The sequence below is a fragment of the Myotis yumanensis genome, unplaced genomic scaffold (assembly GCF_028538775.1).
Source record: "Myotis yumanensis isolate MYYU_CA2020_CCGP unplaced genomic scaffold, mMyoYum1.0.hap1 SCAF_9, whole genome shotgun sequence".
Classification (NCBI taxonomy): domain Eukaryota; kingdom Metazoa; phylum Chordata; class Mammalia; order Chiroptera; family Vespertilionidae; genus Myotis; species Myotis yumanensis.
Window position 1 is genome coordinate 62,089,630 of NW_027223760.1, and position 21,385 is coordinate 62,111,014.

General features: G+C 36.9%; 1 protein-coding gene across 4 annotated transcripts in view; it reads left to right on the forward strand.

The window, feature by feature from the left end:
- PALS2 (protein associated with LIN7 2, MAGUK p55 family member) overlaps nucleotides 1–20,981 on the forward strand; it is a 55,695-nt gene extending 34,714 nt beyond the window's left edge. For 3 of the 4 annotated variants that reach the window (XM_070424436.1, XM_070424435.1, XM_070424437.1), the window contains exons 4-13: nucleotides 1,028–1,177; nucleotides 1,939–2,166; nucleotides 5,597–5,638; nucleotides 6,922–7,053; nucleotides 8,931–9,030; nucleotides 9,360–9,428; nucleotides 11,521–11,682; nucleotides 16,914–17,116; nucleotides 19,010–19,138; nucleotides 20,546–20,981. In XM_070424436.1, the coding sequence (XP_070280537.1) occupies nucleotides 1,028–1,177; nucleotides 1,939–2,166; nucleotides 5,597–5,638; nucleotides 6,922–7,053; nucleotides 8,931–9,030; nucleotides 9,360–9,428; nucleotides 11,521–11,682; nucleotides 16,914–17,116; nucleotides 19,010–19,138; nucleotides 20,546–20,722 (1,392 nt within the window). In that variant the 3' untranslated portion in view covers nucleotides 20,723–20,981. The remainder of the gene's footprint in view (nucleotides 1–1,027; nucleotides 1,178–1,938; nucleotides 2,167–5,596; nucleotides 5,639–6,921; nucleotides 7,054–8,930; nucleotides 9,031–9,359; nucleotides 9,429–11,520; nucleotides 11,683–16,913; nucleotides 17,117–19,009; nucleotides 19,139–20,545) is intronic. The other variant, XM_070424438.1, reaches the window with a different exon arrangement.
- The last annotated feature ends 404 nt before the right edge of the window (nucleotides 20,982–21,385 follow it).

The window sequence follows — 21,385 nt, forward strand, 5'->3', positions numbered from 1 at the left end:
TTATTATTCTAGCATTATACAAATGCTGTTTCCTTTCAACCATTTACTTACATTAATAATCCTTGCCTGAATCAATATTTTCATTAGAGCTTGTACATGACATTTTTCAGATTCTCTCACTCTGCATTTATTAGCCAGTGTTCTTATATAAAAAGGGTTTTTCCTCATCAAGTGGGCTATTGAGCTACTCTGTAATGCATTTCCCACTGAAACATCAGTGAGATGCTTGATCCTTCCCTTTACCAATTTTCAAAGTAAAGAATTACTTAAAATAGCATTGGTCTATAATATTAATGAAGAGTGTTTTCAGTCTTTTGTTTTTTAAATAGCACTGTGGAGTTATGGATTTTTCATTAATTCAATATGTTTCAGTCCTCTACAATGCTTAACTCTTTGATTTTTAAATTATCATAATTGTGTTATGTTGTAGGCAGATTTTTAGTCTATTAATCTGACATAATGAAAGATCTGGATCAAAGGTATAAAATTGGGAATTAATAATATATAAATAGTGGTTCAAGTCACAGGAACAAATATTTCCTAAGAGGAGAGAACAGAGTGAAAACAAAGACCAGGTTAGAGATTTGAGCGACTTCAGCATTTATAGGAATAATCCTCTTACATGGATTTGTTCCCTTTTCCTTTTTGAAATTTTTCTTACACATATTTTTATGAAATAGCCAGAAATTATCCATGAAACCTGCATGTTAATTATTTATATTTTGAACCAGTTGACATTTGCTACCTTCATATTTAAAAAAATATGTTTTTATTGATTTCAAAGAGAGAAGGGGAGTTAGAAACATCAATGATGAATCATTGATCAGCTGCCTCCTACACGCCCCCTACTGGGCATGTGCTCTGATGGGGCGCTGAACAGTGACCTCCTGGTTCATGGGTCTATGCTCAAAACACCGAGGCATGCCAGCCGGGCTCTTCTTTGCGTTTTGATTTATGGTTTTTGAACTTGCATTTTAACATCTCAAAAAATTTTTTTAACCTAGCTTTATGTTTTGAATCCTTACAGTCACTCTTGGAAGCCCATGATATTGTGGCATCAAAGTGTTATGATTCACCTCCATCAAGCCCGGAAATGAATAATTCTGTTAATAACCAGTTATTACCAGTAGATGCCATTCGTATTCTTGGTATTCACAAAAGAGCTGGGGAGCCATTGGTGAGTAGATAAATTGTGCCTTCTTCAAACTGAAGCTGCCATATTGTTGCTCAGTCCTGCTTTCATTTTCTTCCCTTTCATAACTCGTATCATAATGAAAACTTCATTTGTATTTGTTTTATGTGGTTTTTGGCCTCTGTATAAAATATACTCCTGATGCTGTTTCAACTTGATTTAGCATACAAAATTAAACCAAGATAAAAGTTAAATTGAATTAGAGGCCAGAATAAGTACTTTATTTTTTTTCCTATGACCTTTGAAGAAATTAGCTCAGATTGCTTGCTAATGAAGTAGCAAAACACGGAAGAAAGTTGTTATTAAAAGTGAAGAAATGGTAGGGAGAGCTCTATAAGTAGAGAAGTTTATAATTTCCTACTTAAAATTATTATTTTTGGATCCCGACTATAAAAACAGTGAAATGGTGAAAAAGAAAAGCCGGGAACAAGGCATATCTGTCTTTTCTTGTTCCTTTGAGGTAACTTTTATCCTGTGGAATGCAGCCTAATATATTTTTCACTTTTTCAGGTTAAAAGTCCTTTTTTAAGGGTGGTATATGTTGTCACAATTGCACATGGTTTAAGGAGATTTGACTCTTGACACAGGAGAGAACATGGGAAAAACAGGAATGATCCACTCGCCTACTTTTAGAACTATTTTCATATATATATATATATATATATATATATATTTATTTTCATGAATTTTTAAGATTTAGTTTTAAGTCTAAAATCAATGACAATTCCGTTCCTTATTTCCTTTAGGGTGTAACCTTTAGGGTTGAAAATAATGACCTGGTAATCGCCCGAATCCTTCATGGAGGCATGATAGATCGACAAGGTCTGCTCCATGTGGGAGATATCATTAAAGAAGTCAATGGCCACGAAGTCGGAAACAATCCAAAGGAATTACAAGAATTACTGAAAAGTATTAGTGGAAGTGTCACCCTAAAAATCTTACCGAGCTATAGAGATACCATTATTCCTCAACAGGTTAGTAATAAGATTCTTGGTAATCTTTAGATTACTTTTATCACACTGTTGGATATAACTAGCCACCAGTTGCTACTCTTTTGCTAAAGAAAAGAGGGGGCAAAACTGTCTGATTTAATTGTTCTGATATGCCTTATTTTGTCACGGGTGAATTTTTGAATTTTTAAACAACCTCATCTTACTACTATAAAGGAATTAGTAAAGAAATCTTTTTGTGAACACCCCAAACTGCCATTTCAGTAACATACAGCTAGGTAAAAAAAAAACCATAAAGCCTTTTAGTCATTAATCTAGTAAATATTTTTTGATACTTGTTATGTTCCAGCCCCTGTGAGAGAATAATGTAGTCCCAACCACCTATAGCTTAGTGTACATGGGATGGGCTAGAAGAGCAATTTTCAACCCCTGTGCTGCAAGAATTTTAAAACATGCAATACCTGGCCCAGCCGGCATGGCTCAGTGGTTGATTGTCGTCCTATGAACCAGGAGTTTACGATTTGATTCCCAGTCAGGGCATATGCCCAGGTTGCGGGCTCGATCCCCCGTGTGAGGTATGCAGGAGGCAGCTGATCAGTTCCCTTTTATCATTGATGTTTCTCTCTCTCCCTCCCTCTCCTTTCCTCTCTGAAATCAATTTAAAAAAACAATTTTATTTAAAAACATACAAACAAAAAACTATACAATACCTGAGTATTTACTTAGGGGCACTGACCTCTTTTCCTTTAGATTGTCAGATAAAAAATGACAACAGACAACACAATACCAGTCCAGGGTGAATGAATCAAAATTATACCTTTTTTATTTTTGATCAGCAAAAATATATTTTTTGGTGTGCCGCAGAATTTTAGTAATTAGTTTATGTGTACCATGCCATGAAAAAGGTTGAAAATTGCTGGTGTGATAGAATTGTAAAGGAAGAAAAAAATAATGAAGTAATTATTCATTACAAAGAAGCAGTTGACGATTATGGTGAGAATGTTGGAACTGAGGAGAGGGTTTTCAAGCCTAGATAATATAGAAATAGGAAATATCTACCAATGTTTTAGATATCTTTAATTGTTCACTTTATTCCGGAAATTTATTGTTTCATGTGTGGGTGAAATTGTGTTTCTTTAAGATGCTACTAGTGTTAAAGGCTAGTTTTTGTATTTCTATGCAATTCTTTGAAATAACATATTGAATACCTGTTTTATATTGTTATTCAGAGGGTAGGGTACAATATTTAGTCATGATTTTAGTATGTAAATTGGACTTCTTAATATATATATAGTATATATAGGCTTATAATGAACTTTGGTGAAATGAAGGTAGAGAGAGACCTTGTCTTCAAGGAAAAGAATCATGAATTGGCACACTTCCATTTGGAAAAGTAGAGCCAAAGATTTACTTTTTAAAATTACGTATTAGTTTTGATACTTAGAAAGATTCCAGCCCCCTGTGATCCAAACTCCAGAATTCTTACAAGCTCACAATGACCATAATGGACTTTTGCGGGAAAAACAGATTTTTATAATATTAATAGCCAGGACTTTGGCCTAAATTGCTCTGTAAATTCTACAGTTGGTGAGCTGATCTGAACGATGGGAAACGCGAGGCCATTTAGCCCCGTGTTGGGCCACCTTGGTCTTCCTGCTCATCTCCTCAGCTTGGTGACCGCCGGCTCCACCAGCTTTCCCTTTCCCGAGTTGCAAAGTGGAAACTTTTCTGTGCAGTTAGCTGGATCCAGGGTATAGCTCACCTAGTTTCCACTTTTTAGGAATCACCGTCTTTGTTGTCCAATACCTTGACAAATGTTTCATATATTTTGTCCAGTTTTTTTAGTTGCTTCAGATTGGAGGATCCTTGTTATTTCATCTTAGAAGCAGGAGTCATTTTATCTTTTATTACCATAAAAATTTAATTTTTAAATAAACGAATCATTCCCACAGTTCAAAATTCAAGCAATATAAATTCATAGTCAGTTAAAACCTCCCTCCTAATTCTCTGCCAACTTAAACCTCACTCCCTCCATAAGATACCATGCTATTGGTATCTCTCCAGGGTTTCTGTATTCATATGCAAGTAAGTAAAAATTATATATTCTTTTTCCCCTTCCACCTCCTTTTTAATGAAAAGGTTACATAACATAATATGCACACTCTAAACCTTGTTTTTTTGTTTGTTTTTCAATGAACTATGTTATCTTGTTTCCTTTTTGGTACATAGTCTGCTTATTGAAATATATCCCCCCTTTTTTATTTAATATCTGCAGTGTTATATTACATAGGTTTGCCATCATTTGTTTAATCAGTCCCTATTGTTAAGTAATTAGTTGTGTCTGATCTTTTTCAGTCAGTTGCTAATAGTCTTCTACATAAGTCACTTTGTATATATCTGCATAGCATTGCTATTGAATACATTCCCATAGGTGGGTTGCTAAGGTGGAGAGTTTTTGCATTTGTGATTTTGATAGTTACTGCCAAATTGTCCTCCCAAGGGATTGAACCAGTTTTTTCACCAATCTGTTAGAAAATTGGCTATTGGCCCATAGACCTAGCCATGGTATATTCACGTATTTGGATTTCTGCTAATCTGACAGGAAGAAATGTTATAATATAATTTTATTTTTTTATTCTGAGTGAGGTTGAATATCTCCTCCTGTGTTTAAAAGCCATTTGTACTTCCTTTTCTTTCTTGCATCTTCTTTAGATTGTTAGTCATTCAGAATATGGGATTGAAATACTTTAGGCTGTGTTTAGCAACTTTTTAATAACGAGTGAATAGTTAACATCCATAACCTCTTAGTGAAACACTTTAAAATACACTTAATAAAATGTAATTATACCTGACAAATATCTAATGACTTTAAGCTCATTACAAATGTTTAGATCAAAGATTAGGTTCATTAATTTTTTTTTCCAGACAAATTTTCAAAGTAAAACCAGTTTAATATGTTCCAAAATTAATTTGATAAATTAATAAATAAAAATTATTTCTTCTAGAAATTCTTTACATTTGAAAGGTATAATTTTTGTTCCACAAATAATGACATTTTCAGAACAATTTGATGGGAGTAGGGGAATGAATGTTTGAAATTTGGACTTCCTCAGAAAGCTTTATGGTAACAAAACATATTCTGCCACAGATAAGAATAAACATAGGCATGTTTAGATGACAGGGTGCCCTTATTATTCATTCAGGGCAGCTTTCTTGAGAAGTAAGGCATATCCCAGTATTTTTACAACTTTGCATACTCATCTGCCTCATTCAAACCCCTCTATAGTTCTGCTGCTTTGATTTATAATGTTCAGATATGGACAATTCTTTCAGGAAGGAGTTGCTTGACTAAATGAGTGAAGTAATAAGATGGGCCAGTGTTTGTTTATATTTTGTTGATTCATTATCCCTTTAAAGCCTGGCTTTATTTATGCGATGAAAAATGTATTTTTAGAGTGGCATCAGTGTGGAGAGGCATCCAGCCCACGTCCGTCAGGTATGCTGTTACTCCAGGCGTTCTCTGCGACTCGGAATTCTGTCCTGTCAGACAACTGAATCTGCCTTGATTGAACTTAATCATTTTGGATTTTCCCGTTGCCAAATCATTGAGCTGCATGCTATTGTCAAGTTAGTCAGTTGTCACATTTTAGGCAAGCTTAATATTACTTGTATGCTTGCATTTAGATATTTCTAAAATTACAGATCATAAAAAATTATTGACTTACTGATTTTTTAGGCATTAATATTTAGCCTTTCCAAAGTTATTGAAAATGTTCAGAATGCTTTCTTTGAAAATCATCTAATTGTAAATAACTAAAATTTTGTCAAATTTTCCAAATTTAGTTCTTTTTAAATTATTTAATATGCATCCACAATATTGCATTTTACTACACTAATAATATCTGCTTGTGTTATTTGAATATCTTGTGTGGTTATATTTATAGAAATATGGTAAGTAGAAAAATAACATTATTTTGACTAATTATGTGTTTTCCTGCTTGTTAAAGTTTACTTGCTGATTAATGCTAAGTAAGTTCTTTAGAAGATAAAATTTGAATTTCTATAAATATGCATGAAAAAATTGTTTTAAGAAAGTAATCTGTCTGAACTTGCCATCAAATACTAAAAATGCTTAGTTTAATTAGAATTCAAATTAAAGTAACTAAGCAAAATACTGTAGGTACTGGAGATCATAACTAACTGGTAACTGCCATACTTATATTGATAAAACAGATTTAAAAGAAATTTGTATAATTAAATGAATTTAAAATAGTTTCCAGGCTTTTTCAGTATTTATCTTATTTAATACTGATTTAAATCAGAGCAAGGTGGTTCCAGAAAAGTATTTTCCACACTAGTTTTGGCCAGTGTAAGTCTATGTAGTTACCTTTTAAGGTTACTAAATATATTTCGGGTCTGACTTCCACATGAACTTTCATTATTTAATTTTGGTGTCAGAGCCCTTTCAAAAAGTCAGTCCTAATATATCTGAAATATATGCCTTAAATCAACTGCATATATTGTTTAGGATGTTAATGTGGTGCTAATGTTTATTTCATATTTTCTTTTCTGATACCAAATTATTAATGTTCTAATAATTTAATTTTTATTTGAGAGAGACAAGTTCCATAGTTGAAGTATTAAATACATTGTCAATTACAATAAAATCAACATGGTTTGAAAAAGGTTTCAAAAATCCCGTGATAAATGATACATCTATGGTACTTTTAATTGTTTTCATTTCATTGTTTTAATAATACTTTTAATTGTGTGTTTTAGGTATTTGTGAAATGTCATTTTGATTATAATCCATACAACGATAACCTGATTCCCTGCAAAGAAGCAGGATTGAAGTTTTCAAAAGGAGAAATTCTTCAGATTGTAAACAGAGAAGATCCAAATTGGTGGCAGGTGAGTGTGCTGCTCAGAATTTCCCCACCTGCTTTTTTTATTTTCAACCTTGATGTGGCCAATATCTGCATATTCAGGAAGAAGGTATAAGCATTCGTTCCAATGGTTTTACCTGCATGAACAACTCCGGCTGCACGGCTGCTAATTTTGTGGACAGAGGACCAAATTGAGGGGGAATTTGTGAATGGCTGTTAATAAATGCAGAATTAACTAGCCTGTGGTGCCACTACTGGTTTAGGGATTAGACCTGTTGGTGCTTCCCCATGGGTGATTGCAGTAAGATACAGAATTAGGCAGGAACAACTCATTTGGGGTCCTCCCTTTGCAGTGTTTTTGTTTGTTTTAACGAAGGAGTCTTTTATGGTGGTTGTAGTCATCTTTCTCTTGTCTCCCTTCCCTCTGAATACTTTCATGGCAAATAAAGCATAATTTTTTAAGCTCTTAAAGCTATTTGCCCACCTCTTTCATTTACTGAGAAATGAAGGCGTGCTTTATTGTCAGTGTTGTTTTTGATCGTGGATTGAAGTCTGTGCGTATGGAAAGGATGTGTGTTAGCACTGTAATTTGCCCCTTCCGTTTTCCAAAGCTGTGTGCTGATGTTGTTCCTCCTCCTTCCCTTAATACAGCTTTCAGAAATCTCCAGCAGCCATAAGTCTGTTTTTGTCATTGTTTACATTGGCCAACAGCCATAGTGTTCAGAACTGGAGAAACTAACAAATCAGAAAGTCTAAACTCCCTTAAACTGTCAGAGTCTCATTGAAGAACAAGCTGTGAGAGAAAGGACCAGGGCCCAGCACCAAACTCTAAATCAAACTGAGATATCAGAAACTCACATTAGCTCTAATAAGTTATAGTGACTTCTAAGGGGAATGAATTACAGGGATGAGAACAATCTCACTGATGTGTCCTTATATTTACAGTAAATTAAGACATCAATATGTACAAGTGCACTGTGCAACAGGTTAGAAAACTAAGAAACGAGTAAATTAAATAGAATTCATGATTTCAAGAAGTTTTATTGAATTTCTTAGACTGCTCACCTGAAAAATCTGCCTTCTGTGGCTGTTTCTTTTATTGAACTTTTCCAATATTGTCTTTTTTCCCCCATTTTTTGAACGCCATCTGTCATCTAATCCTTTTCACCATTATCTCAGTTTCTTCCTGCATTTTGTGGTCTATTCCTTTAATTCTTTTTTTTTTCCAGGATTTTAATTGCTAAAAATGTACCAGATTTTTTTAATGCTAGTTTGTTATAATAAAGTCACTAACTTTGTGGGAGAAGCCACTAGTAACCGGTTCTCCAGCCACTATATTAAACTAGCACTTCTTTGGATTTTACTTTGAAAGTTAGTTCTTGACAGTAGGTGAAGTTTTACTCTTTTAGACTTACTGTTTCTCAGGATACTCAGATTGCTGATAGCGTGAATTAAATGCTCCCCTCTGTTTTCCCGATGCTGTCTTTCTCTTTGATTTGGCCTCAGGAAATACCAACATGGTAGGATTAAGGCTGATAGTACTATCTTACTAAAGGATGCTAGATAAAATTTCCTGTAAACACATACACTAGCATTTATTTCTTTCCATTCTTTGACTAACTTGGTGTTAAAAATAAAAAGTTTTAGTAATTTAAAGAGCCTGTGTACTTTTTTATTTTGGTCCCAAACTTTTCTTACAGATGGTGGGTGGGTTGACTAGGTGCCACTTGATTCCTCAGTGCTAAAGTGTTTAAATGACCTGACAGTGCCATGGATTTAAATCTCAAGGTCAGTTTTAAGAGCAAATGTGGTATTTTTTACTGACTACTGCTTGTTCTACTTTTTAGAATATCGTCTCAAGTTTTGGTCACTGAGATATGCAATTCGTTAATTTGATTCTAGGCTAGCCATGTAAAAGAGGGAGGAAGCGCTGGTCTCATTCCAAGCCAGTTCCTGGAAGAGAAGAGAAAGGCATTTGTTAGAAGAGACTGGGACAATTCAGGTGATGAGCTCCACATTATAAGTAACAAGTTGTCCTTTGTGGACACCTTCCTTTGCCTCTTTCATCTGAATTAGCAAGTGAATTTATTTACTGTATGTCTAGAATTAATCCCTCCCATCTATCTGCTCTATTGTGTCTCTCAAAAGTAAACTTTTCGATCCCTTTCTGCCACCTGCTGGTCTGGTACCAGAATTCAGTGTGGCTCACCTGCCCCCTTCTGCTTTGTAGGATGCAACACTGGGAAGATCATGCTCCCACCCCTGTCGAATCCACAGGGCAATTGTATCATATTTTGACATTCAAGTTATATTTGTCTTTTCATCCTTTAGGGCCTTTTTGTGGAACCCTAAGTAGCAAAAAAAAGAAAAAGATGATGTATCTCACCACCAGAAATGCAGGTGTGTTTGCAATACTTTTTGAGAAGTCCAAGTGAAATAGCTTTATAGTGTTAATTGGTGTGGCATAGAGTCTATGTATATAATTTCAATGAATATAATTCAGATTAGTACCCAGTTCAAGGGGTTGGCATGTGAACACATGGTACAATTTAATATGAAGACATTATTTAAATTCTGATGTTATATATGCTTATACTATGACCAATGTGCTTGTTTTATGAGTATAATTTGCAACACAGTGAATTGCTTAGGATGCTTATATTAATAAAGGAGCAATGTTATAATTGAAGCTATTCAGAGAATTTTGATAATTTATGTGTCATTTCTAAAGAGCAAAATGCCTTTATGAAGGTATGAAAGAGTTACGATTAAAGGCAACTATATTCAGGCATAACATTGCCCATGGCTCTTTTGGGAAAATAGTACTGACCAATGAATCTTGGTTTGATCCAGGACAACTCTTTCTTAAATCTTTTAGACTTAAGGAAAGACAAATAGGACAACTGCCGTCGTTTCTCCTTTCAGTGCAGTGGTTCTCAACCTGCTGGCCCTTTAAATACAGTTCCTCATGTTGTGACCCAACCATAAAATTATTTTCGTTGCTACTTCATAACTGTAATGTTGCTACTGTTATGAATCGTAAAGTAAATATCTGATATGCAGGATGGTCTTAGGTGACCGCTGTGAAAGGGTCATTCGACCGCCAAAGGGGTCGCGACCCACAGGTTGAGAACCGCTGGTTTAGAGGCTGATAGGAGTGACGTGCCGCTCTGGAGGCTTACTCGAAGGATTGTCAATTTTTAAAGCACTTTCTTGACTTCAGAGCTGCCTCTCCACTGGTAATAAACTAAATAGCATACTCTAAGGCAGTGGTTGGCAAACTGCGGCTCGCGAGCCACATGCGGCTCTTTGGCCCCTTGAGTGTGGCTCTTCCACAAAATACCACGTGCGGGCACGCACATACAGTGCGATTGAAACTTCGTGGCCCATGCACAGAAGTCAGTATTTTGTGGAAGAGCCACACTCAAGGGGCCAAAGAGCTGCATATGGCTCGCGAGCCGCAGTTTGCCGACCACTGCTCTAAGGGAAATATAATAATAAATTATAATAAATAAGGAGAAAATAGGCTCTTCCTCAACCTTGGTTAAGCTACTATGGGGAAACTGCAAAGAGTTGTTGTTAAAATAACCTAAGGAGTATTCTTACTATAGATTGAGAGTGATAGCTATAATGATGGCAATAGAATATTTCAAACTTAGTTTAGCCTTATTATTCATGAAATATGTGTTCTTAAGTCTTTCTTATAAAATAGAAAATTTGTAATTTCACCATTGACTATGAATATAATTTTGGAATGTATTTCCAGTGAAAATAATTTGGATCCTATATTTTATTTTATACATATTTTCAGAATCTTAATATTTAAATGTCAGTATGTTGTCTATATGCATTTATTAATCAGACTTATTTGCAGAGTCACCAAGATAGTACTTGTTCATTTATGACACTGGAAGGGCACACTCATTCTATAAGGACTTACTCATTGATGTCACTGGAAGGGCACACTCATTCTATAAGGACTTTCTCATTGATGTCACTGGGAGGGCACACTCATTCTATAAGGACTTATTCATTGATGTCACTGGGAGGGCACACTCATTCTATAAGGACTTATTGAAGCAGCCACGCTAGGTATACTGCTGTCCTCCATAGTTGATACACACTTTTTAGCCAAATAAATTATATAAACTATTTGTCACCAGATTATTTATATTAAAGGAATTATTTCTACTCAAGAATTGATAAGAAGGTTTTATGGATAGAATATTTGATAAGGATAAAGCATGGGCATTTTTCTAGCTTGGCTGGACAAATTTTTAAGAAACAAATGGATGGAAGCAGATGTTTAAATCAAAATATAAAATAATTTCTTGTACTTTATCAAATTAATAAAAACAAATCTGTGCTGAGTACAATTCAGGTGATATTTCACTAGCATGCTTATTAAGTCATTACTGAACAGTATAGCAAAAGTTTCTCATCCACATGAAAGACAATTGAATGTGGTGTTTCCCATTTCCTTTACCTGCAGAATTTGACCGTCATGAAATCCAGATCTACGAGGAGGTAGCCAGAATGCCTCCCTTCCAGAGAAGGACATTAGTATTAATAGGAGCTCAAGGTGTGGGACGAAGAAGCTTGAAAAACAGGTTCATAGTATTGAATCCCACTAGATTTGGAACCACGGTGCCATGTAAGTTGTGTGTTTTCTTCTCTGTTTAATTGGCAAGAAAATGTAGCGGGGGCAGATAATTGTGATCTTTAGTCCCAAATAGGTTTTTATTCTGTCAATGAAAACAAGCAAATAGAAGATATTGGCAGCTACTCTACGGCCGTCTGGAGGTAGCACTATTCCCGTCAGCCTGCGCCTGGTGGCAGTCGCTCCTTCAAACTCTGTAGTTCAGAAATGCTAAGCACTAGTAGTAAGAGTTGTGGCAAAAGCAGCATTAACTTTGTAGTTTCTTTTACTTCCAATGTCTATGTGAAAAGTTGTATTTTTCACCCATTTTGGTGTAAAGAAAAGGGAGAAACCTGCTGGGTCCTCAGTCACCTCTCAGTGTGGCAATCCCTTTGTTAATTGGTGTGAGCCTGCAAGGTCATAGTCCTGGTTTCCGGAGAGCACAGCAGGAGGGACTCATCTTCCAGGGCAGGCAGCATTAATTAAGGGCACAGAGATTGACAGAGAAAATAAAACGATGCTGATGGGAAGTATAACCATTAAGTGAACCAAACACTCATTTTATGATTTTTGCATTCTTTCCTTATTTGCATATCTACATGTAAAGTTCAGTAGTATTGTCAGAAGTATGCTTGATGAGAGTGGGATTAGATCAAGGAGTGAGATGATATCACTGACTTACTATAAGGACTAATACACATTTGCTTTATTTCGAAGATGCACTAGCCTTCCCTTCTCGGAACTTACATGTTCTGTCCCTGAACAAGGCAGGAGACGAGCCAGTGTTGCCTCTGTAGGTCCCCTTTCTGTGCCGCTATTGCTGCCCCCTTCGTGACTAACACAGTATTTCTTAACGTATATTAGTGCCCTTAAGCTATCCTGAGTCAGATCATAGCCTAATGTCACTCCATCTCTTTTCGATGAGTTTTAGAGTTTCTCTGTTATCCAGCTTGTTTTCAGGTTTAATTCTCGGTGAGTGATCTCATTGCTGAAGTTCTTAGGGCTTGGTTGGAGGAGTAACCTTATTGTTGCCCTCATGTGCTGTTTTATAATCCCTTCAGGGGAAGGCTTTCCATTGTAAGCACATGAATCACGAAACTCAGACAAATCCTAGTTCAGTAGTTATTAAAGCCTCACTGTGGTCAAAGAACTGTAAAGTATTTTATTTTCAGCAAGTTAATACATGTACAATATTTTAATCAAGTAGTACTTAAATAATGGAAAAAATAACCCCCTATTTTCCTCTACCCCTGTCTTGGGCCTACTTATTAGAAACAGTTGCTTCTCTTTCTTTTTGCTATTTCTTCTGATAGCCTTCCCTATTTCTTAATTGTCTTCATTCTGCTATTTCTTGCCTTGTCCAGTGAGGGCCTCGTCTGTTGACTTCCTGACTGTCCTCCAGCATAGCGGTAACTCTAGTTTCAGTTAACCCTGTTTTGTTTTCTTGCACAGCCTCCCCTTCTTCCCCCACCCAGCCATCACTAGACGTCCTGTTTTCTTCTCTTTACCTTGGTTTTATGTGTATAGTTTTGATTTAAGCCAAAGACTCACTTATCTATGAAGCCGTGACTTTTGCTTGGAGACCTCTGACTCAGACCTCAGTCCTTTTCCTAGTGAGCACCGTGGGCTGTGTCTCGACTGCCCCTTGTTGCCACAGCAATGTCTTTCCTTTTGCTGCTGTCCTGGCTCGAAACTGTTCCTGGGCCCCATTCTCCTTTCTTGGTTTATTGCCTTGTTTGCTGGCACATCCTCTTGTAACTTCACAAGAAATGGTGTATGGGATGTCATTTGTGCATCTGTGTATTTGAAGATATATATTTTCTGCCCTATATCTGATGGATTATTTAGCAGAGAGTAGAAATTCTAGATTGTAAAACTCAAAAGATGTAGCTCTTGAATCCAGTTCTGTTAAGAAGTTCACTCAGACCTAGCCGGGTTAGCTCAGTGGATAGAGCATCGGCCTGCAGACCAAAAGGTCCCGGGTTCAATTCCAGTCAAGGGCATGTACCTTGGTTGCAGGCTTCTCCCTGGCCCAGGTCCTGGTCGGGGCACGTGCAGGAGGCAACCAGTTGATGTGTTTCTCTCACATCAATGTCTCTGTCTTTTCCTCTCTCTTCCACTCTCCCTAAAAAAAAAAAAAAAAAAAAAAAATCAATGGAAAAATATCCTCAGGTGAGGATTAACAACAAAAGGAAGTTCACTGTCATTGAAATTCTTATTTTGGCCCTAGCTGTTTTGGCTCAGTGGGTAAAGCATCAGCCTGAGGACTGAAGGGTCCCGGGTTCAATTCCAGTCAAGGGCACATACTCGGTTGTGGGCTCGATCCCCAGTAGGGGGCGTACAGGAGGCCGCCGATCAGTGATTCTCTGTCATCATTGATATTTCTCTCCCTCTCCCTTCCTCTCTGAAATCAATTAAAAAATATATATATATATTTAAATTCTTATTTTGTGCATGACCTGTTTCCCAGATATTCAGGGTCTTTTGTTATATTTTGTTGTTTTTCAGCATTTTGAATTTGATAATGATGTGCCTTTGTGTGCATATTCTTTAACTCATGCTGATGATTAGTGGGCTTTCTGCCACAATAAAATTTGCCTATCGGGACATTTCACAGAAATGTAATTCTGCAGAATGTGATGTTTTATGATAGCTTCTTTATTTACCGAAGTGCTCAAGGTTCATCCGTGTTTCAGCTGCTGTCAACACTTAGCTTGTTTTTATTGCTGAATGCTATTCCATTTTCTGGCTCCACCATGTTTTGTTTATCTGTTCATCACTTGATGGGCATTTGGATTGCTCTGTTTCTTAGCTGTAATGAATAACGCTGCTGTTAACATTTGTGTACAGGAATTTATGTGGACATGTGTGTTTTCTCTTTCTCAGAAATGGAATTGGTAGGTCCAATAGTGACTCTGTGACTACCTTTTGAGAAACTGCCACATTGTTCTCCACAGTGGCCATATTATTTACACTCACCGCAATGTGTGAAGGTCCCCATTTTTTAAAAAATATTGAATTTATTGGGGTGACATTGGTTAATAAAATTACATAGCTTTCAGGTGTACAGTTCTATGACACGTCATCTGCATATTGTATGGTGTGTCCACCACCCCAAGTCAAGTCTCCTTCCATCACCATTTATCCCTCTCTACCCTCTTCTTCCCCCTACTCTCTTTTCTCTCTGGCAATTACTGTACTGTTGTTGTCTGTGTATATGAGGGTTTGTTGTTGTTGTTGTTTGCTTAATTTCTTCACCTTTTTCACTCAGCTCCTTAATACCCGTCTTCTCTGATAGCTGTCAGTCTGTTCTCTGTATCTATGAGTCCTTTTCTATTTTGTATATTAGTTTATTTTGTTCATTAGATTCCACATGTAAGTGAGATCATATGGTATTTGTTTTTCTCTGACTGGCTTACTTCACTTAGCGTAATGCTCTCCAGGTCCACCATACATCATTCCATTGTGTAAATGTACAACAGCTTTTTTATCCACTCATGTACTGATGACACTTGGGCTGATTCCAAAAATCTTGACTATTGTAATGATGCTGAAGTGAACAAAGGGGTACATACATTGTTTCGAATCAGTATTTTGGGTTTCTTCGAATATATTCCCGGAAATGGAATCGCTGGGTCATAAGGCAGTTCCATTTTTAATTCTTTGAGGTAACTCCGAATGGCTTTCCACATTGGCTGCACCATTGTACATTCCCACCAACCACGCACAAGAGTTTGTTCTTTTCTTCACATCCTCGGCAACACTTGAGTTTGAAGTTCATTTTGTTATAAAAGTTTTCTTGATGTGTTAATGCTTATTATAGATCAGTGGTTCTCAACATTGGCTGCACATTAGAATCACTTGGGAATCTTTTTAAAATCCTGATTTCTGGGCCTCATCCTCCGGAAATTCTGTTTCTTTGTTATGAGGTGGGGCCACAACATCAGTAACAAAGAAACAGAATTTCCGGAGGATGAGGCCCAGAAATCAGGATTTTAAAAAGATTCCCAGGTGATTCTAATGTGCAGCCAAGGTTGAGAACCACTGTTATAGATAGTCTAAATACCATCACCTTTTGATCTGGATTACTTTCTAATTTTAAGTGTATGTGTTTAATGGTTTCTTCAGATATTATGCACGCATAAGTATTTGATTAGAAGTTGAAAACTTTTTTATATCTGATCCAGCCAAGCTCAGATTAAGGCTAAATTTGAAAGTAGCTCTCTTTTGTGCCCCCTCTCCCTCTCCTCCCTTCTCTCCCTCCTTCCAAGCTATTATTAACAGGTTGGCAGAGAGTACCTATCTCTGCATCTTTGCAACAGTTTGAAAGGTGATAATAGTCCATTCCTAGTATGGCCCAAGTTGCAGGGAAGTTGTATGTCTCTGAAAGTATTTACTAGTAGAGCTCTAAAATGTCAGACAAAAGGATCCTCTAAATTTCCACTTGGTTTCTTTGTTCTCATTCTCTGAACAAGAATACACATATCAGATCAGAATAGAGAAAGTTAATAGACCTTAATAACTTTGAGGTGGCTAGTTCCACCACTAAAGCACAAAATATAATAATTAGGAGTATAAATAAGCAGGAAGCTGAAATAAAGGCATTGAGACAAAATAAAGGATAATTTGTGGGTAAAGTACACTTCAGAAAATTGATAATACCAACTAAGAATAGGAGAACTTTGCTCAGTTGCTTGGCACTCAATTAGGAAATGTTAAAGTGAAAAGAGAGGACGTAATTGATATTCCTTAGGAAAGGGGAGTAAGTGCGGGTCAGCTGGAAAAGATACTCATTTGCAACATATCTCACACTTCCTAGGATTCACCACAATTAAGAATTTAGATGCAGGACTCTGCTTCCAGGTAACCATATTTTGAGTTTCAAACTGACCTTATCTAGCACATTTTTGGATACAAATTATATATTGGGGACTACCTTTTAAAGCATTCCTATAAATGAGGGATCAGCAAATTATTTTGCTCAAGGGCCACGTGGTAAATATTTTAGGTTTTGCAGGTCATCTAGTCTCTCCTGCAACTATTCCACCAGTATAAAACAAGTGAAGCATAGGTAAGAAGAATGAGCGTAGCTGTGGTCCAATAAAACTTTATCTGCAAAAATAGGAAGCAGGCAGATATGGCCGTAGGCACTAAACAGAAGCATCTTAAGCTACCCTGTTCATTTTAGCCTGTTTTCTAAAATCCTGCATTCTCTTTGTGTAAAGTCTCAACATTATTTTATTTAGTTACCTCAAGGAAACCAAGGGAAGATGAAAAAGATGGCCAGGGATATAAGTTCGTGTCACGGTCTGAGATGGAAGCAGATATTAAAGCTGGAAAATATTTGGAACATGGGGAATATGAAGGAAATCTCTATGGAACCAAGATTGACTCTATTCTTGAAGTTGTCCAAACTGGACGAACTTGCATTTTGGATGTCAACCCACAAGTAAGCTGCATGGATTTCAAAGCTGATTTTAAATTTTATTTCCCATGGAGTTTTTGTTTTGTTTTGATTTGAGATTGTGAAGGTAGCCCTTTCCTTCCATTACCTGATAGAGAACCTTGTTATGCATCCACTAGTTAAATAAATCTCTGATCAGTTAGCCAAGCACTAGAAACATGACAGAAGTTTAGTATTTGTTTACTTGTTCAAGTAATACATAAATGCATACATTAGAAAATGTGAAATTTAAAATTTAAACCAGACTGCAAAATAGTCACGGGGATGTAAAGTACAGCCTAGGAAATATAGTAATACTGCAATAACTATGTATGGTGCCAGTTTGGTACTGGAAATATCAGGGGGAGCACTTTATAGAGTATATGATTGTCTAACCACTGTGCTGTACACTTGAAACTAATGTAAAATAATATTCAACTTAAACTGTAGTTGACAGAATTTTTAAATTAAAGATAATTAAAAAGAATAAAAATTTGCAGTCACGGCCCTTCCCACCCAACACACACACACACACACACACATAAATATTCATTTCATTCCCATTCCATTCTGTGTCTCTCTCACTGACCCCTTCCCACCCTTCTGCTTCCCTACTCAGAGGTAAATATTATTGAGTTTGGTGTGTATCTTTCTATCTTTTTAGTATGCCTTAAGTAAAAAATTAAATATTTGTGTGCGTGTGTGTGTGTGTGTGTGTGTGTACACACACACATACTAGTATATACAGGGTGTCCCAAAAAATGTATACACACACTTTGAATAATTATAAAAACAGTGTTGATTAAAATATATTTCATTTTAGTAGCTATCAGCTGTTAAAGTGTGTATACATTTTTTGGGACACCCTATAATATATGTACACATATACATATATATAATGGTTTCTCTTTTTATTGATTCTTTGACATAAATGAAAAATTCCATATAAATTCTTTAGTTCTTTTTATTAAATAACTAGAGGCCCGGTGCACAAAAATTTGTGCACTCGGGGGGTCCCTTAGCCCGGCCTGTGCCCTCTCGCAGTCTGGGACCCCTCGGGGGATGCCCACCTGGTGGTTTAGGCCTGCTCCCCAGGGGATCGGGCCTAAGCTGGCAGTCAGACATCCCTCTAGCAGCCCGGGAGCCCTTGGGGAATGTCCACTTGCCAGCGGGGAGCAGGCCTAAGCTGCAGTTGGACATCCTTAGCGCTGCTGAGGAGGCAGGAGAGGCTCCCACCACCACCGCTGTGCTGGCAGCCATCAGCCTGGCTTTTGGCTGAGCAGAGCTCCCCCTGTGGGAGCGCACTGACCACCAGGGGGCAGCTCCTGCATTGAGCATCTGCCCCCTGGTGGTCAGTGTGTGGCATAGTGACCAGTCATTCCCAGTCGTTCTGCTGTTAGGGTCAATTTGCATATTACCCTTTTATTATATAGGATGTTTCTTGCAGACCTTTTCATGTTGATTGCTGTAGAGCTTTTTTTATTCTTTGTAATTGCTGCATAATATTTCATAATATAGACGTATATTAACTTATGTAACCACTCTCCAGCTAGTAGACAATGAAATTATTTCTAGCTTTTTCAGTGTTAGCAGAATTCTATAATTAACATAAATAAAACCATTTACAGTGTTCTTGCTGACTTTTGGGTCCTTCATTAATATAATGCTTTTTTTTTGTTCAGGAAGCTCAAAGGGTAGAGAGGTCAGAACACAATTAATGGGTCACTGTTTTAGGAAAGTACTGTATGGAATCAAAGGATAGAAGTGGGGCAAATGTTCAATTATATTCTTAATGCTTAGGAAGAGGCAGATAGACTTTGATTATTTAGTGAAAAGTAAAGGGAAACAATGCAAATTCTAATCCTATGTAAGTCGGTGTGTGGTGGTTCTCCTGCACAGGCCCTGAAGGTGCTGAGGACATCGGAGTTCATGCCCTACGTTGTCTTCATCGCTGCTCCGGAGCTGGAGACATTGCGCGCCATGCACAAAGCTGTGGTGGACGCTGGCATTGCTACCAAGCTTTTGACGGTGAGCACTTCTTTTTAGGTTAACAATATTTCTCCTACAATTTGTCCTTTTCCTATTGTTATGCTGGTGGTTCCTAATTTATATATAGATAACTTGGGCCTCAGAGCTCTGACTTGCATAACCAGTCACCTACTTGGATGCCTCACAGGCATCTTAAACTTAACGTGTACAAAGTAGAACATTTGCTTTCCCTCCCCCACCCCCCACCCCCCCCAAAAAAAACTCATGTTCTCTCCATCCCTACTCCCCAACTCTGCATCTTCTAAACCCACCCGCTTAACTCATGCTAGAAACCCAAAGAGCATCTCCATTCCGTCATTTTCCTCACTTTTCACATCCAGCCCATCAGCTAATCCTAATGGTTTTATCACCAACGTAGGTAAATAGTCTGGGTCATTTCCATACCCTTTGCCACCATCATAATCCAGGGATGTCTCCATTGCATCTGGGTCCTTCATGACCTCTTCCGTGTTCATCTCAACTTACTACTCCCCTCACCCCGTAGCTGTCTGTGCCTCCTGGTCTTTCGGTCTCTTCACACATCCAGGCATTTCCCGCTTGGTTTTGGCATTGCTGTTTTCTCTGCCCGGAATGCTCTTTCTCCCACTTGGTTCTCAGTTTAAAAGTAATGTACTCAGTGTCTTTGTAGTAGATCTCTTAAAATGCGTTGTTCCTGATTTTTTTATTTTATAGAACTTACTACAACTCCACAAGTTCTTGTGTTTATTTGCCCTTTATCTGTCTCCTTCACTATAGGGTAGGAACCCCCTCTGTCCTATTCATTGTTATATCCATAAATAATGAAACACAGTAGACACTTTAATAGAAACTCAATAAGTATTTGAAGAACATGTAGAATTGTGAAATTTCAAAACACTTGTAAAAGCTTTTCTTATTCATGCAGAACCCATTATGTACTCCCCTACATCATTCTAAAATGACTAGAAATATTCTATAATATATAAATAATGCTAGCAAAAAAAATAATAATGTGAAGTTAGTCTTCAAAAATACATGTGTAAGATTTTCTTTTCTGGAAATAGGCAGCAAATTTAGCTTTGAGCTTAATAGTCACTAGAAATTAGGTTCCATAATCTAGAGTCCATTAGATTTCATCCTAAAATTATTGTCAGCAGTATTTTAAATTAGGAATCTTATCCTAATGTCAATGAAACAGAAGATACAGGGTACTCATAAGCACAAACATGAACGCGGCTGGGAAGATGGGTACAGGAACAGGTGGTAATGTCTTTTTAACACTCTATGGATTAGATTTTGAGAATTAATATTAGAATCACAATAAAAATTTATCCAAGCTACTAATTTCTTATGTTCACTCTGAGTTGCTATTTGAGCAAGTAAATATACATTATAATAAAAACATTTCTTTTTAAAACTCTTCGACAGGACTCTGACTTGAAGAAAACAGTGGATGAAAGTGCACGAATTCAGAGAGCATACAACCACTATTTTGATTTGATCATCGTAAACGACAATCTAGACAAAGCCTTTGAGAAACTACAAACTGCCATAGAGAACCTGAGAATGGAGCCACAGTGGGTCCCCATCAGCTGGGTTTACTGATGAGTCAATAAGGTTCACAATTAAAATGCAGCTTTTAGAAAGTGACGACAGCAAATCAACTTACTCCTGGGAAAACGCGTGCACGGAGAAGATGTCTGCAAGGCCAGGCCTTTTTACCGTAGATTGAAATGCCAGTACACTCTTCTGAATTTTTATAGACAGTGTGGCTGGGAAGGGGTACTAATATATAATTTATCTTAATTTTTCTAACTTTTTATGGACAATCTATTCATATCACATAAAGAAATGCGTTGAAGCATTTTGTATATGTTTTGATTTAGTGCCCTTGCCTTTTTCATCACAAGAATTTCCAACTCATTCATTCGAACCTTGGTCTCACATTTTCACTGTGATAATGAATACTTGAAATAGTTTTGTAAAGTTGCCATTTAGCTCAGTATTTAACAAGTGAAGGGGAAGTTACTCGAGAATATAGTCGTTATTGGCCTTCTTTCCTACTATAATTTCTTAAAGGAGCAGAACCTGAATGTCAGTGCTACAGCAAGTCTACCACCATCCAAATCTGACATCAGAAGTCTGCTCAATGCTACATAGCTTTGTTATTTCAGAGATCTATGGCTGTCCATTCTGACTTATACACATGTATTGGGTTTTTCCCCCTTCATTTCTATCTTTAGTGAAAAAATGAAGAGCAATACCTTG